Raw genomic sequence first — 17,835 nt, 5'->3', positions numbered from 1 at the left:
AAATGCGACTTCAACCATTTTGCAAAATTGGACCGATTTTCCGAACGATCTGAAGGGATTTTCCGATCCTTTTCGATCATTTGTTTCACGTTACTTAAGAACACCCTGTAATTATTCTTTGCTTTAGATTTTCATTATGAAGTAGTAAATTTTTCCTTACTGGGGAAGTAGGTAGGTATAGCATTTAATTTTTTTTCTCAAGTGAGAGCACTTCAGAAATTGCTTTAAGGTCAAAAACAAGGGAAGCATTTGCGCACTTTTTTAAAGAATTATTATAAAGAAAGGTATGTGTGGATTAAATTATGCTAGAGCTTTAAGATTTTCTCAATTGAATTGAATTTAAATTCAACTCAAATTCAGTACTTGTGACGTAACTAATATCTGTTCTACTACAAGTGTCTGTGAAGGTAGATTTCCCTACTCATCTTTCCAGCATTCCTTTTTCTACATTCATTTTGGTTATCCGAGAAACGTCTGGATTAAATTATGCTAGAGCTTTAAGATTTTCTCAATTGAATTGAATTTAAATTCAACTCAAATTCAGTACTTGTGACGTAACTAATAACTGTTCTACTACAAGTGTCTGTGAAGGTAGATTTCCCTATTCATCTTTCCAGCATTTCTTTTTCTACATTCATTTTGGTTATCCGAGAAACGTCCTCAACCTAACCGAAGTTTACGCACAACTGATGAGATCAGTCTATTGTTTATCCTACTTTCTCTAGTTTTCTATTGCTTCCCTCCCTCTAAGTTTCATATTTCTTACTTGGAGATTCTTTATTGTTTGAGACAAAAGTCAATCCTTTCCAATTTGACCCATTTCACCTGAAGACGATTGATGGTTACTTGATCACATTGCGAAAACAGTGACTCCAATTCCTAGCCAAGTCTCAACCACAAGTGTCGATATCTCTGGTATGAAGAGACATTCAAATGCAATCTCCATACAATGACGACATGTATGCAAGCTCTTTTCCATACTTACATCATAAACTTGAACAATTTCTTGTTGTATTGAAAAGAAGGTAGGTCGCGTTTTTGAGTAGGAGTTGAGGAGAGTCACAATCTTATATCCTGTATCTTTAACAAGACCTACTCGATCTTGGCTCTTGACTTTTTTTTTGTGAACGAACTCGAGATGTTTTTGCTGCTTCCCTTTTATTAGTCACCCATAATATTTTCCTAACGCCTACTTTTTTCCCTCGTTCCCTTCCAATCCTGTGGGCATCGAAACCGTTCCAGAATTTGGTGCGTGCTTGGTGCTTCTCATAAAAGTTACACCGAATCTCACTATGAATTTATTCACTGTTTATTGAATTACATTTAATTAATTATTATACACCCCTCATTCATTCACTCAGAAAAAAAGAATCATTACAGTTCCTCTCTATTTCCTGTCCAGAGGTTATCACCAAGTTTGGTGCGTGCTTGGTGCTTCTCATAAAAGTTACACCGAATCTCACTATGAATTTATTCACTGTTTATTGAATTACATTTAATTAATTTATTATTATACACCCCTCATTCATTCGCTCAGAAAAAAAGAATCATTACAGTTCCTCTCTATTTCCTGTCCAGAGGTTATCACCAAGCGCATACTTTATCAGCTTTTAGAACTCTTTTTACGCCATAATAAATAAATGAAAAACTGCACACATTAAATTAATAAAATTATTAGTACCTACATAGTAGGTATACAACCATACATATGAGAGTGTATTAAGGTATAGTTAAAACGTTCATAATGCATTCACACTAAGCTGAACCTTATCTATTGAAAAGAAAGAGATAACAATGTAATTAATTTGAAACTATTAAAGATTTATAATCTGCATTCCTTTTTTTTTTTATTGCAAAAATAGAAAATGATGTAACGGAACGTTTGAAGGTAATTTGTAGAAGACATCTGAGCTTTAAAGTTAAATTCTAAAGTTAGAAATAATAAAATAAGAATTGAATATATTGAACGTGAGGAAATTTCCCTTTAAAACCAAAAGATTATTTTGAACATTTTGTTAGAATTCGAATCGCGCCAGTAATTCAAACCCTAATCATGAGGATTAAAGAAAGAAGCTCAATGACCAGCTATTTTACAAAGGTAAGTAATCGATTGTTAAGTTGAATCAAAGATGATGTTCTAGTTGTAATGCCTGCCTATCTACTTGCTAATAAATTGGAATTACCTACATAGATAGTTGTTTTTAAATCACTTATTTTGTTGTAAATTATATAAATTAATATTTATCGTGTTTTATTCTTATTCAAAAATGGTGGAGATGCCATTTTCACCGTACTATTCAAGAAATGGTGGATATGTCAGAATGTCAGTTCCACCGTACTTTATTTTAACAGTATCAAGAATACAAGTGGATTCTAAAGGAAACAGATGTGGTTCTCAATGAAGTTTATTTATGGGTGCAAATTGTGTGATTCCATTGTATTTACCTTAACTAGAAACATGTGACAATTTTGTTGAACTATCCCGAGATATTATTGAATTACACCGAAAACCGCCAAAAAGCGGTAAAATGCCGCCAACCGTTGCACCGATCTTAACCAAAAGTTTCGTGTCTCACTCTTGTCACTTGTGAACTACATACCAAATTTGAAGTCTTTAGCTTATACCGTTCCCGAGATATTGTTAAATTACACCGAAAACCGCCAAAAAGCGGTAAAATGCCGCCAACCGTTGCACCGATCTTAACCAAAAGTTTCGTGTCGCATCCTTGTCACATTTGACAGCTGTATGCCAAATTTCAAGTCTCCAGCTCTTACCGTTCTTGAGATATTTGCCTACCTACTTGCTAATAAATTGGAATTACCTACATAGATAGTTGTTTTTAAATCACTTATTTTGTTGTAAATTATATAAATTAATAGGATTATTTTATCATGTTTTATTCTTATTCAAAAATGGTGGAGATGCCATTTTCACCGTACTATTCAAGAAATGGTGGATATGTCAGTTCCACCGTACTTTATTTTAACAGTATCAAGAATGGATTCTAAAGGAAACAGATGTGGTTCTACAGGAATTGTGGCTATCAATGAAGTGTTTTATGGGTGCAAATTGTGTGATTCCATTGTATTTACCTTAACTAGAAACATGTGACAATTTTGTTTAACTATTGCTCTAGTGTTCTGATTATTTCAATGGTGAGATATGCTCGGAGTTCATTCTCTCCCCTTTATACATATTTCGACGTTCGCTTATTTTAAGACTTCCGATTCCTGTTTTCTTTATTTAATTGTTTTTTTCGTTCAACCTTCTTTAATTTTGACTCCGAAGATCCCCTTCTTTCTCCTTTGATGGGAAAATAACCTTTCAAAAGTGTGACCATTTTCTTCTTCACAAGACCCACTATCGGTCTATCACTTTACCATGTATTATTATCCATTTACCTCATGATACATATCATGGTGTTGTTGAAAGAAAAAATTGGGGTTTTTCTCAGAGGGACAGTACGAGTAGCTAAAACGTTGTGGACTACAATTATTAGATTCTATCACAAAATACAGTGTGCTTTGTAGAGAATGTATAGTTTCGTTCACCCTTTGGATACACCTAGATTGCCCCTTGTTTTCAAAGGATTAACTTGGTGCAAAGTTTAAATAATGCCCTCTTCTGATATTCATCCCGAAAACGATAACCAGTTTCGACTTCCGCCTGATAAAATTGGCCATGTTTATCACACCTACTAAACACACTCTGGTACACATATGTACCGCTTTCTTCTTCATTAGCAGAACTATTTGTTCAGATGTTATTTAGTTTAGAGCGGTGTACACTGCAAGGCGTTCACGCAAAAACCACAACTTTCAAATGTGCTTTGCTGGATAATAAGTACGAGACTAACACCCATATTTATGAACAAAACGCTGGCTCTTAAGTTCGTGCTAAGCATAGTCTCAAGGCATTTGATTGGTCAATTTTGACAAGAACGATCATTCTTGTTCATAAATACGAGTGTGAGTGCACCCCCATTTAGTGGGTAAGACTTGATATTGCTTAATCTATCTCGAGGGGGAAAAAAGGCAAACGGCTATTTGAGTTGCATAAAGGAGAACCAATCACAGAACTAGTCCAAACTAAAGCTAGCACAAAAGTGCATATTTCCAAGAGCTAGGAAAAGATACGAGAGTTTTGTGTCCTGAATTCCTCATGGGTACATTGGTTTATTTGTTGACTCCTGCCCCCTATGTTTTGATTTTTCCGCTAAAGGTATTTCTTTTCAGAAATCTTTCTTGGTTGCGTACCCCTTTATTCATACCAAGAGCTAATTTGCTTGGTTGATAAAAGGTAGTTCCCTCATTTTGGTAGTTTTGGTACCACGTATATTTTTCTCCCATATTTGTTTGTCATCTGTCCGACCCTTCTTTATTTTCCTTCTCCTCCCTTTCTCCATGATTTCCAAGCCTTGTTATAGGAACCATTGGCTGCACCCCCTAAACGAGAACAATGTAGCTCAAAGGACAAAGGTCACCCCATTATCTCCGGAACCAAACTCTAACCTAGCCCATAAACCCGTGCCATTTCTAGTTTTCTTTGATGTATTCTAAATTCTAAATGTTCAAACATTAAATTTACTTTGCGCTTCGCCTCTTTAGGCCCAATCCGTTAGAAATCCGTGGCCCATTTGAAAGTAGATTTACGATTTATAGAACTGAGAAAGTTATTCCAAACCACTTTTGGTATAGTGAAACTGAAAACGCACGTACGAGAGAAAAATCTACCCTAAATTTCTTTTGAGTTTCCTTTCGATCTGAAAGAAATTGCTGAAGGAATGGCATCACGGGATTGAAGTTTCAGTACTAAAGAAGCTTAGCCGAGATATTTATAAACACTATTGTTATTGTTATTTATACTATTAACCCGTTGAGTTCCAGTAATCTAATCATCTGATTTAGTGACCGAGGTTAAAAGTGGTCACCATGAAACATAGAAAGGTGATAGGATTCAATAAATATGAACAGGAGAAGAAAAATGTCCTATGGGAAAGCCCTTGTGGAAATTTAGGGCCATATCTATGGTACACTCGTACACATATGTACCGCTTTCTTCTTCATTAGCAGAACTATTTGTTCAGATGTTATTTAGTTTAGAGCGGTGTACACTGCAAAGCGTTCACGCAAAAACCACAACTTTCAAATGTGCTTTGCTGGATAATAAGTACTTTGTGATGTAGATATGTAACCAAGGTTTTATTTATCATCGTAGTGAAAAGATACGAGAGTTTTGTGTCCTGAATTCCTCATGGGTACATTGGTTTATTTGTTGACTCCTGCCCCCTATGTTTTGATTTTTCCTCTAAAGGTATTTCTTTTCAGAAATCTTTCTTGGTTGCGTACCCCTTTATTCATATGTAGGATCATAGTAAATTAATAAGATTTATTGCAGGATTTTTTTGTAAAGTCTATTTATAATCACAATATATTTTTCAATCGACCTTTCAGAGTAATGATTTATTTCGCTTGAAAACAAAATCCACGAAGCCTTGTCTAAGGTTTTCAAACACCTAGAGATAGAAAACGTACCTGTTCTTGCCCTTCGTTTATGAGACTTTTATTTATGATTGAAACGTTTCCATTTTTTCCAACTTGCCGGGCGAATTCGATGCAACTTTGATGAACTTGCTACGTCTAAGGAGAGATAAAATTGCTTTCCAGGAACACAATTTTTATGGCTGAGAATTAAAATTATTTGATTAATTTTTCAGTGAGGTTTGCTTTTAGAAATACGCATGGTGCGTGCTATTTGTAGGTTTTGTGATAAGTTAAGGATGTTCATAGTTACAAAATTCCATGTAAACGTTTTCCCGCTATTTAATGCACACCAGTGCTCGCAGAGTAAATCCTTAGGGAGGATATACCTACCGTTTTTAACGCAGAAAAATGTTCTCATTGCAAAAAGTTGAAATCTCCCCATAGCTCGGGGAAAAATATTGCCATTTCTTGAAAATAAGGAGTGTTACATGTGTGGGGTCTACTTTGTTTTGGCGTTTGATTTTTCACGCAGTGTACTTAACGTACTTCGTAAGTTACATGTTACATTGAGGAAATACAATCCCCATGTAGTTTTCCCTCGCCCGTATATCTAGGACATCTCGAACCGACATGAAAATGATAAATTGGTTGTTATTTCTTCGCTCTCTTCATTTGAACAAGATTTCCCTTTTCCTATATTCGGAGTGTGAGGGAAATGGGCTTGAAATAGTTGACAACTTGGGCAGGCCCTTATTCAGGATTTCAGTGGGGAGGGGGCATGGCCCCTGAACTTACGCTCATTGAGGTCATCACTTCATAACTTGGTCGCGGAGTGTGAGGGAAATGGGCTTGAAATAGTTGACAACTTGGGCAGGCCCTTATTCAGGATTTCAGTGGGGAGGGGGCATGGCCCCTGGACTTACGCTCATTGAGGTCATCACTTCATAACTTGGTCATTGTTGCAATTTTCTCCTCCCGTTTTTCTACTTTTGGAGAGGCATTTTTGTTTAATATACTCGTATTTAGTGTTCTTTTAACCCAAGTCTACCGGAGTAAAAACTCGAATGCTGAAGTCTCTGCTTCTTAATTTTCCGTCAGTTTTGAGGGTTGACTTGACACAGTTTGGCTTAGTCGAATTCATAGGTCAGAGTATTACAAGTATTATGATAGATAAAGCGATAAATTATGATTTTATAAAACATGATGCGTCCGTTGTACGTAGGTATAATGTTATTCTTAATAAATTATTATCATGTTCCATGTTTTTTATTATCACAAATCCACCTTGTGTGTTTTGTACGTAGGTATAATGTTATTCTTAATAAATTATTATCATGTTCCATGTTTTTTATTATCACAAATCCACCTTGTGTGTTTTTTTTACCACGACGCATGTGACCAAAATTTCAAAATATTGGAAGAGAATCAAGTAAAACATGTAAAGAGCTCTAGGCTTTATTTATTGCTTATTTATGTGTTTATGCATTGCAATTAAGAAATGTGTTAAACATTCACTAATTCGGCCCAAATGTTCCTGCTTATTTGTTTGTTGTTTATTGTCGCACTTTGTTTTGGATTTTGCGAAAAAGTCGACTTGTTTTCCCACAATCCAAACACTCTGATCTTTTGACCACTTTACATGTAGGTATCAAGTTGCTCTCCGAAAGTTTTGATCTAGGACAATCCAAAGTTTAGCTTAGAGCAGTGTCCTCGTCGTTTTCGTATCGATTTCTTCGAAGACCAAGTCAGTGACTATCAAATGTGGTATTTCGGTCTATCCCTCGTTTTACAATCTTTTAAATCACAGACCGTCTTTGTTAGGAAATCCTAATGAAATATGAGGTAAAGGAACTTTTCAGTCGATCCTGGCAGAAGAAACAAGGTCGAATCTATTTTATTGTACTCTCATAATTAGAACTATCGAACATGCTTTTGTCACACCAATATTGATCGAAGTTACACAGGGCTTTTCAGCACGAACATTCAGTTTCAGTATCGCAACTATTACACTGTTGACTAATCTTCTCTTCCTTCCTTTGTTCCAGAAAATGAGGCTGTTCCAGAAAAGTCTGGATGATCTGTCCAACAGGTTATCAGCTGCGGAATCTGTAAAGAACACCTGGACTAGTGTATCAGATGCCAGTCAAATACCAGAGCTTAGAGAGTACCTCAAGGTAAGTCCCAGTCGTTGAGGGATAGAAAAGTCTGGATGATCTGTCCAACAGGTTATCAGCTGCGGAATCTGTAAAGAACACCTGGACTAGTGTATCAGATGCCAGTCAAATCCCAGAGCTTAGAGAGTACCTCAAGGTAAGTCCCAGTCGTTGAGGGACGGATATCGAGGACATTTTGAAGCTGCGCTAACAAGAGTATGTGCCATCGAGAGGGCAGTTTGAAAATGTACTAAACATAATAAACTGATTCGTTACTTATGGAGGGAATGGGCGACTTGGGTCCAAATTCTTGAGAAATTCTGTAAGTATTAGGAAGTAAAAAGAATACACCATAGCCTGGCACACACTGAAAAAAGTAAATCAGGCTATGGGTAACTTTGTTCACATTAAACAATGACAAATTATAGGTGCTAATCGCTAATCCAGTAATCCCTTAACAGTGTTCTTATGATGAGGGACGGATATCGAGGACATTTTGAAGCTGCGCTAACAAGAGTATGTGCCATCGAGAGGGCAGTTTGAAAATGTACTAAACATAACAAACTGATTCGTTACTTATGGAGGGAATGGGCGACTTGGGTTCAAATTCTTGAGAAATTCTGTAAGTATTAGGAAGTAAAAAGAATACACCATAGCCTGGCACACACTGAAAAAGTAAATCAGGCTATGGGTAACTTTGTTCACATTAAACAATGACAAATTATAGGTACCTATGTGTCATCAAAAATATTTATTTTTCTATGTATGCATTAATTGTACCTATGAGAATGAATCAATAAATGAATAAGAAGTATCTTTCGAAAAAATAGAAAATGAGGAAAAAAGATTTCATTATTTTATACTGATAGGTATGATTTAGTTGATCTGTACTAATCCAGTAATCCCTTAACAGTGTTCGTATGGAAACTACGAGTATGTAGGTAAAAGGCAGTTAGTTGTTATTGAGTCGACTTATAAATTAAATCTTCTAACAAGAGGGAATTTTGTGTTTGATTTTGCAGAAATTTAGCGAACGCCTGACACCTTTGCAAAGAGCTCTGGAAGACACAAATGATCAAGCCAGCTTCTTCTCTTCAAACAATATTCTCATTACTTCCAATAGTTTACACAAATTAGATGACCTTAATACAAGGTAAGATTTCAAACGAGGGAAGGTAGTGTCTCTACGGTCCCTTGTGCGTAAATGAAACATCAGTGACGTAGGGTGATATTTCCAAGAGGGGAAGCTGTAAACCCAATACAGTGTGCCGATCTGATGCACTGAGAAAAAACCAAGGTACCGGAAGCCCAGTCAAGTGACTGGGTTCCAGAACTCTATACCGGGAGGCTCGACACTATAATATAGCATTCCAACAACCTAAATTAAATAAGAGAAAATAACAAAATACATAATAGAGTTCTTCCACTCCAACTTGTGGCACCCTATCACTAATTTTTCTCTCAGTGTGGTAGTCTAAGAACCCAGATTCCATTACCGGAAGTTTCACTTTTTGGAGGAAGTGTCGTGGGAGAAAGGATGAGAATAAACCCTAGAGAGGAAGGGATACCGGATACACCACTGGGAATCATATTGATTTGAAATATGCTCTCGCAAAATGATAGGCCTGATATTTAGGTCACCAAGGTATTCATGTACTCTAAGGGATGACTTCTTGAACCTAACTGCGTTGCGTTGTTTAGCCGTTTGTTAAGGCCAGGGAAATGGTTGCCAAAATATGGGTATCTTTTAAATTTTAAAATATGAGAAGGGATATTAGGTCCCTAGAATACACCTACTCTGGCTGATACTGTGCTCAATGTCCCAGTACCTGATACTTAAAATAGAATCTATCTTGATCCCCCCCCCCCAACAAAAAAAAATATGACTATAAAGTCCCTTTATCCTGTCAGTCTATACCTATACGCTATTCGTATAATTATAGGTCCGCCAAGGAACAATATTTCATCCCTTATTTTGATTTCACTGAAAACATCCATTTTCTTATTCTTATTTCAAGGAAAACATTCATTTTCTAATTTTGATTTCAAGGAAAATATTAATTTTCTCATTTTGATTTTAACGAAAAAGTTCATTTTCTCATTTTAATTTCAATGAAAACATTGAATTTCAGATGGAAAATGCTTCAAATGAGCGTCGACGAGAGATATAGACAGCTGAGAGACTTCGGTAAAGATGGGGTCCAAGCTCTACCACCCAGCCAAGTGATCAATTCCGTCGAGTACCCTGAGAGATTTCCCCTGGACAAAATTTTTCCCTTTTTTTTTTTTTTTTTTTTTTTGTTTTTTTTTTTTCTTCTTCTTCTTCTTCTTTTTCTTCATTATTCTGCCATCACCAATTGGCTCAAGCTAAAGGCGCTGCAAGAACAACAATAACCAAGCTATTTAGAGCGGGGTTTACCTAATCAGAGTTGAGATCAATCTAGGATTGAGCTATACCGAATACCCAGTTCAATCCAAAATTGAAACCAACTCCGACTTCGTAAAACACGGTCTTACTGCTCTGAAGAGCTAGGTTAACTATCATTACGTTGCTACTTAAATGAATTCTATTCATTCTATTCTTTCAAATCTAACGAATTCTATCCTATTCTATCAAATCTGACGAATTCTATTCTATCAAATTTAACAAATTTTATTCTATTTTCAGTCATCATACGGAAACCACCTCCTGGGATCATCCCAAGATGATTCAACTTATGAACTCCCTGTCTGAGCTGAATGAAGTCAGATTCTCCGCATACAGAACGGCCCTCAAACTAAGGACTGTACAGAAACGGTTGTGCTGTAAGTATTTCTGTTCGATTGTCTTTAGTCTAATGGAAAATGGCCTGATGGTCCGGACACAGTCTAATGTTCATTCCTGAAGTAGCCAGCGAAGATAGCACGTTGAATACACCAGTTCCCAATAAATCACTGAAGTTGAGCAACGTTGCGCGTGGTTAGTATGAGCAAGGGTGACCATCTGGGCAGTCACGTACTGCGGGCTTTTCCTTGTGGCCGAATGGAGGGTAAACCTTCCGTCACTTTACCTATGAAATATATAAGACCTTGTTTAGACTGCGGGTGTAAAGGGACTTAGTCTCATTCTGGCAGCATAAACAAGATACTGTCTGAGCTGAATGAAGTCAGATTCTCCGCATACAGAACGGCCCTCAAACTAAGGACTGTACAGAAACGGTTGTGCTGTAAGTATTCCTGTTCGATTGTCTTTAGTCTGATGGAAAATGGCCTGATGGTCCGGACACAGTCTAATGTTCATTCCTGAAAAGTAGCCAGCGAAGATAGCACGTTGAATACACCAGTTCCCAATAGATCACTGAAGTTGAGCAACGTTGCGCGTGGTTAGTATCAGCAAGGGTGACCATCTGGGCAGCCACGTACTGCGGGCTTTTCCTTGTGGCCGAATGGAGGGTAAAACCTCCATAACTTTACCTGTGAAATATATAAGACCTTGTTTAGACTGCGGGTGTAAAGGGACTTTTTAGTCTCATTCTGGCAGTATAAACAAGATATATTCTATTCTATTAAACCTCTATCAATCAAAGAACTTATTTGGTTTTTTCCTGTAGTTGTAACGGTTCTCTATGATTGTATTAGTTCCCTCTAATTGTAATTATTCTCTGTGATTGTAATGGTTCGCTGTATTTATAATGGTTATCTTTCCCAGTGGACTTGCTGAACCTGGTTCGCGCTATCGAGGCATTCGACACTCACGGCCTCCGCGCTCAGAACGATAAACTCCTAGACGTATCGGATATGGTGTCTGTACTGTCGTCTCGACTTGTTTTCCCACAATCCAAACACTCTGATCTTTTGACCACTTTACATGTAGGTATCAAGTTGCTCTCCGAAAGTTTTGATCTAAGATTCTAGGACAATCCAAAGTTTAGCTTAGAGCAGTCCCCCCGTCGTTTTCCTATCGATTTCTTCGTAGAACAAGTCAGTGACTATCAAATGTGGTATTTCGGTCTATCCCTCGTTCTACAATCTTTTAAGTCACAGACCGTCTTTGTTAGGAAATCCTAATGAAATATGAGGTAAAGGAACTTTTTCCAAGGCAAGAAGGCCAAGAATCACAAGCTTACTCATCCAATGCAGGAGTATTGTACCACTGTAAGTTACCTCCTAAAACTTGTTGCACCGACGTTAAAAAGTGGAATAGAATGCCTTAGAGCTTAATGGCATAGAATTCCTTAGGGTTGAATAGCAGAGAATGCCTTAGGTTAAATGTCATATAATGCCTTAGGGTTAAATTACAGTTTGAATGGCAGAGAATGCCTTATGTATTTCCAAATTCGCTCCGTTTTCAACTTGAGCTCACTCACCTCTCAACTTATCCTTTTTGCTTTCTAAAAAATTTGACCCGATTACATTACTTTCCTTCCTATAGGATAAGGAAAGTAAAAAAGGACTTTACATCATTCACCTCTCAAATCCTTTTTGCTTTCTAAAAAAAGGACTTTACATCACTGTGTGGCTGCTGAGGTTTCTAGAGACGGGGCATTCTTTTCCCTTTCGTTCGGCGACAAGCTATCCTCCTCGTCACATTAGACCAGCCACTCACTATCACGTACACCTGAGCAGGTATACATGACACCTGATGAGCACATACACTATCAGGTAGACCTAACAGATACGGCTGAAAAGGTCCGTCTATCAGGTAGATCTGTACCTGATACTGAGTGGCTGACCTTACTCTCACCCAGCCCAAGGTCTGAAAAAGCCAGCAATACGCCGCGCCGCGTAACGGGCCCTAATGTCGGCTCACTACAATTAAGTTGTATTATAGGGTCTCCTCCCATCTAAGTTCAAATTTAAATATTTCATTTAAGTCTGTCTGGAATCCTTCTTCGTAGATTCGTAGAAGCTTAACCTATCTTTTGGGGCTGTTTGCCTTTACACCTAAGCCTCGGAGTGGGCTTTTTTGTGTATGTTGTTAAGCTGTTTGGAATCCTTCTTAGAACTGATGGAAACATTGGAAATAATACAGAAAGATAGAACCTCTTTTGCTTAAATAAAACACTTGCGTTTACTTGGGTGAGGTTTCTATGTTGCTCATCTTCAGTGAGATATTTGGATTTTTCACAACGGGTTTGGAGGAATGGACCTTTTATTCATATTTTTTACCCAAATGGAGCACATTCTGACCATCCATCTCTATTTGTTTACCCAGAGTGCTGGAGGAAGAGAACCACATGCTTCAAGCAGAGTACGAACGTCTACGAGGGTCCCGAACTACACCAGACCCGAGTTCTACCACTACTCCAGATGATTTGGAGATGGCAGCTGAAGCCAAACTGTTGAGACAGCACAAGGGCCGACTAGAAGCTAGAATGCAAATCCTGGAGGATCACAATCGACAGCTGGAAGCCCAGCTCAGCCAACTTGAAGTCCATATCTATACCATACCTACGCTACATCTACCTGGAAGGAATCTCCCATTGAAGAAGGTTTTCCTTTTCTAGAGTAGCACCTCTTATCTGTCAATAGAAATGAAATTGACAGGATCTTTATAATAGATTAAAAAGATCATTCACACATTTCCTCTCTATGTTTTTCTTTTCAGTCAAAGGACAGGTCAAGTTCGCGTTTTATCTTTCAAAGTGGGAATTATTCTGCTGTCGAAAGGACATCTTGAAGAAAAATATAGATGTAAGTAAAAAGATATCCTAATAAGTAGAATATAACCCTCTCTGTATGTTTTTGCCCTCATAGGGATTGTGGTCCTATTTTCCGGAAAATTCCGAAATCAAGAAATAAAGCAAAAGGAGAAAATATTAGCTCCTGCAGGAGAACCCTATCACTTAATCTTTAAATGAATAAATAAAGGAAAAACTCCAATTCCTAAATAAAATACATATACACAGTTATATGAAATATTTGTGTTTTTGCCCTCATAGGGATTGTGGTCCTATTTTCCGGAAAATTCCGAAATCAAGAAATAAAGCAAAAGGAGAAAATATTAGCTCCTTCAGGAGAACCCTATCACTTAATCTTTAAATGAATAAATAAAGGAAAAACTCCAATTCCTAAAATAAAATAAATATACACAGTTATATGAAATATTTGGTGTCTCTCAAGAGTTCTAACCAAAAATTTCCCTCTGAAAATTTTCAGATCTTTTCCGACTGATTGCTGACCCCAACCGACTAGTAGATCAAAGGAAGCTTGGTCTGTTGCTGCACGACTGTATTCAACTGCCCCGACAATTAGGTGAAGTGGCTTCATTTGGTGGATCCAACATAGAGCCGTCAGTACGGAGTTGTTTTGAGAAAGCTGGGAAAAACAAAAATGTGATCGAGGTAAATCTTGTTTTCAGAGCTTTCCTACCTCGGTGATGTAGTGGTCAAGACGCTCGCCTGGTAAACAGGAGGGCGTGGGTTCAATCCCAGCCGGAGTATGGAATTTTATCCTCAATATAAATTTGAGAATTTGACCACAGTAATAGTAGTAGCCTACTGCTGGAGTAAAGGGACTTTGCAGTCCTATGCGAGCAGTATAAATAAGCACTATTATTACACGGAGGAATCTGTAACAACGAAGGTGTTGCCAACATAGAGCCGTCAGTACGGAGTTGTTTTGAGAAAGCTGGGAAAAACAAAAATGTGATCGAGGTAAATCTTGTTTTCAGAGCTTTTCTACCTCGGTGATGTAGTGGTCAAGACGCTCGCCTGGTAAACAGGAGGGCGTGGGTTCAATCCCAGCCGAAGTATGGAATTTTATCCTCAATATAAATTTGAGAATTTGACCACAGTAATAGTAGTAGCCTAATGCTGGAGTAAAGGGACTTTGCAGTCCTATGCGAGCAGTATAAATAAGCGCTATTATTACACGGAAGAATCTGTAACAACGAAGGTGTTATCGTCCCGAAATCGAAGAGAGGAAGGAGGACAGGATGGGAGAAAGCCAGCCGTTCCGAGAACGAACCTTATCTGTTTGGGATGAAGTTCACCTCGGGCGGGAATCAAACCCGCGACCTAGCGCTTACAAGACAAGACGAGTTACCTTCCAAGCTAATTAGGCCGGCAAGTATGTCTTTGGTTAACCTGTTTCCGCCCGACCGACCGTAAGATTGATCTGCACACTGCTACAATAACAACACCACCACTACCACCACCAACAACAAAGTTTTGACTGTTTTCTCTTTCGATTTTAGGCTGTTCATTTCTTGAGCTGGCTCCAGCAAGAGCCCCAGAGCATTGTCTGGCTGCCTGTTTTGCATCGGCTCTCGGCTGCAGAGTCTGCAAAACACCAGGCCAAGTGTAACATCTGTAAAGAATGTCCCATCATTGGATTTAGGTAAGCTTTCTCTTCGGTACTTTTATTTATAAGAATTTTCGTATTTGTCGTGGAATGTTTATTTTGAATTTCAGTATTGAACATATTTCAATTTCAAGTAGATTTCTCTAAGATTAATTTATTTGTGTTGAACAAAGGTTAGCTGACGTTGGTACTTTGAACTAATGATTTAAATATCTCCACTCTTTCTTTTCTCCCTCAGATACCGATGTCTCAAGTGTTTCAACTTCGATATGTGTCAAACCTGTTTCTTCCAAGGCAAGAAGGCCAAGAATCACAAGCTTACTCATCCAATGCAGGAGTATTGTACCACTGTAAGTTACCTCCTAAAACTTGTTGCATCAACGTTAAAAAATGGCATAGGATGCCTTAGAGTTTAATGGCATAGAATTCCTTAGGGTTGAATAGCAGTAGCAGAGAATGCCTTAGGTTAAATGTCATATAATGCCTTAGGGTTAAATTACAGATTGAATGGCAGAGAATGCCTTATGTATTTCCAACTTCGCTCCGTTTTCAACTTGAGCTCATTCACCTCTCAAATCCTTTTTGCTTTCTAAAAAAAGGACTTTACATCACTGTGTGGCTGCTGAGGTTTCTAGAGACGGGGCATTCTTTTACCTTTCGTTCGGCGACAAGCTATCCTCCTCGTCACATTAGACCAGCCACTCACTATCAGGTACACCTGAGCAGGTATACATGACACCTGATGAGCACACACACTATCAGGTAGACCTAACAGATACGGCTGAAAAGGTCCGTCTATCAGGTAGATCTGTACCAGATACTGAGTGGCTGACCTTACTCTCACCCAGCCCAAGGTCCGAAAAAGCCAGCAATACGCCGCGCCGCGTAACTAATTGTTAAATTTCCATTTTCATTTCAGACCACATCAGGCGAAGATGTTCGTGATTTCACTAGAGCTCTCCGTAACAAATTCAAATCCAAGCGTTATTTCAAGAAACACCCGCGTGTAGGTGAGTAAATGGAAGACCTGATTATAATAACTGAAAGGTTTCAAGAAGGGGCTGAAGACGGAAATCGAATGGCTATAAACTTTTCGTTTTATTTGAAAGTACTGGGATGATTTTAATCCATATCTTGATGAATAATGGAAATAACAATACAATTCTTTTTTAGAGCTGATTATCAGCAAATACCTACGGATAGAGAGACACTTTAGTCTGGGAAGCTGACTAACGTCTTTAAAAATGTCATATGTGATTTATTACCAATCAAATATACTGCGAGAGTAAAGGGACTTTTCAGTCCTATACCCTATACTGGTAGTATAAACAAGGTATATTCTATTCTAACATTCCTCCCTATATTTCAGGTTATCTACCGGTACAAACAGTATTAGAGGGCGATGCCCTGGAGAGTCCTGCCCCCTCACCGCAACATTCCCACACGATAGGGCCTCATGACATGCATTCCCGGCTTGAAATGTACGCCTCCCGCCTAGCTGAAGTTGAACTACGTACGAGGTAGGTAGTGTTATTAAAATGTCGAAAATATGATAAAAGTGTCCATGATCGGTTCGGGACAGGCCAAGTAATCTTGGCTAGAGACCATCAACCTCCCTCGGTGCAGCTCTACCACTACAACAACAATGGAGTATAAGGTGTAAGGGAACACTCCTGTTAATCAGCTTATTCTTCTCATTAATCAACTTATTCTTCTCATCAACTTATTTTTCTCATTAATCAGATTATTCTTCTCATTAATCAGCTTATTTTTCTCATTAATCAGCTTATTCTTCTCATTAATCAGCTTATTCTTCTCATTAATCAACTTATTATTCTCATTAATCAGCTTATTCTTCTCATTAATCAACTTATTCTTCTCCCCAGGTCTAACTCCACTCCAGACTCAGAGGATGAGCACCAGCTGATAGCACAATACTGTCACTCTCTCAATGGAGGTGATATAGTACCCGTACCTCGCAGTCCAGTACAAGTGATGCATGCTATAGACGCTGATCAGAGAGAAGAACTAGAAGTCATGATCAGGTGAGTCACATTTTTATCATAAAGAAAACAATATTTTGGGAAGCTAGACTGAGCCATACCCTCGTATCACATATAATAATAAAGTTACACAAGTTCAAAAAAGAAACTGAGCGCCGCGCTCACCCGCGAGTAATCAAGGATTAAAGGTTGAATTGGAATTACCAATCTGATGTAATCCAATTAAAGGTAATTTTGATTAAGATTAATCAATTAGATTGTTTCTTTCAGTTAGATTTACTTGCCTGTGTGATTTAGTTTGTACCTAGACACCGCCTCTTTCGCATTACTTCAAGGCATATTCTTTTACATCCATGCCTATCCAAGAACGGAAAAGTTCGGTTAAAAATTTTCCGCCCTGGCCGGGATTCGAACCTAGTACCTCCGGGGTGAGGGTTAGTGCTCTTTACCACTCGGCCATAGAGGTGGGTAGTTTGGAAGGAGTATTTGTTTGTAAGGTCAATTTCAAACAAACCATCTCTTTTGCTTAAATAAAACACTTGCGTTTACTTGGGTGAGGTTTCTATGTTGCTCATCTTCAGTGAGATATTTGGATTTTTCACAACTGGTTTGGAGGAATGGACCTTTTATTCATATTTTTTACCCAAATGGAGCACATTCTGACCATCCATGCCTATTTGTTTACTGCGTGCTATTTGTAGGTTTTGTGATAAGTTAAGGATGTTCATAGTTACAAAATTCCATGTAAACGTTTTCCCGCTATTTAATGCACACTAGTGCTCGCAGAGTAAATCCTTAGGGAGGATATACCTCCCGTTTTTAACGCAGAAAAATGTTCTCATTGCAAAAAGTTGAAATCTCCCCATAGCTTGGGGAAAAATATTGCCATTTCTTGATAATAAGGAGTGTTA

General features: G+C 38.0%; 1 protein-coding gene and 1 pseudogene across 1 annotated transcript in view; both read left to right on the top strand.

Annotated features, from left to right (window-relative positions):
- Positions 1 to 17,835, top strand: part of LOC103508121 (dystrophin, isoforms A/C/F/G/H-like) — a 148,319-nt gene that overhangs the window by 126,321 nt on the left and 4,163 nt on the right. Inside the window, exons 17-29 of the mRNA XM_026822820.1 lie at positions 7,530 to 7,658; positions 8,660 to 8,790; positions 9,770 to 9,906; positions 10,245 to 10,442; positions 11,326 to 11,511; positions 11,603 to 11,636; positions 13,225 to 13,310; positions 13,776 to 13,960; positions 14,815 to 14,957; positions 15,160 to 15,271; positions 15,841 to 15,931; positions 16,291 to 16,441; positions 16,808 to 16,966. Of these exons, the coding sequence (XP_026678621.1) occupies positions 7,530 to 7,658; positions 8,660 to 8,790; positions 9,770 to 9,906; positions 10,245 to 10,442; positions 11,326 to 11,511; positions 11,603 to 11,636; positions 13,225 to 13,310; positions 13,776 to 13,960; positions 14,815 to 14,957; positions 15,160 to 15,271; positions 15,841 to 15,931; positions 16,291 to 16,441; positions 16,808 to 16,966 (1,742 nt within the window). The remainder of the gene's footprint in view (positions 1 to 7,529; positions 7,659 to 8,659; positions 8,791 to 9,769; positions 9,907 to 10,244; positions 10,443 to 11,325; positions 11,512 to 11,602; positions 11,637 to 13,224; positions 13,311 to 13,775; positions 13,961 to 14,814; positions 14,958 to 15,159; positions 15,272 to 15,840; positions 15,932 to 16,290; positions 16,442 to 16,807; positions 16,967 to 17,835) is intronic.
- Positions 10,930 to 11,047, top strand: LOC113466959 (annotated as a pseudogene).

The sequence above is a fragment of the Diaphorina citri genome, unplaced genomic scaffold, assembly GCF_000475195.1.
Source record: "Diaphorina citri unplaced genomic scaffold, Diaci psyllid genome assembly version 1.1 scaffold369, whole genome shotgun sequence".
Lineage (NCBI taxonomy): Eukaryota > Metazoa > Arthropoda > Insecta > Hemiptera > Psyllidae > Diaphorina > Diaphorina citri.
Note: the sequence above shows the minus strand (reverse complement) of the source record. Positions and strands in the feature narration are given on the sequence as shown.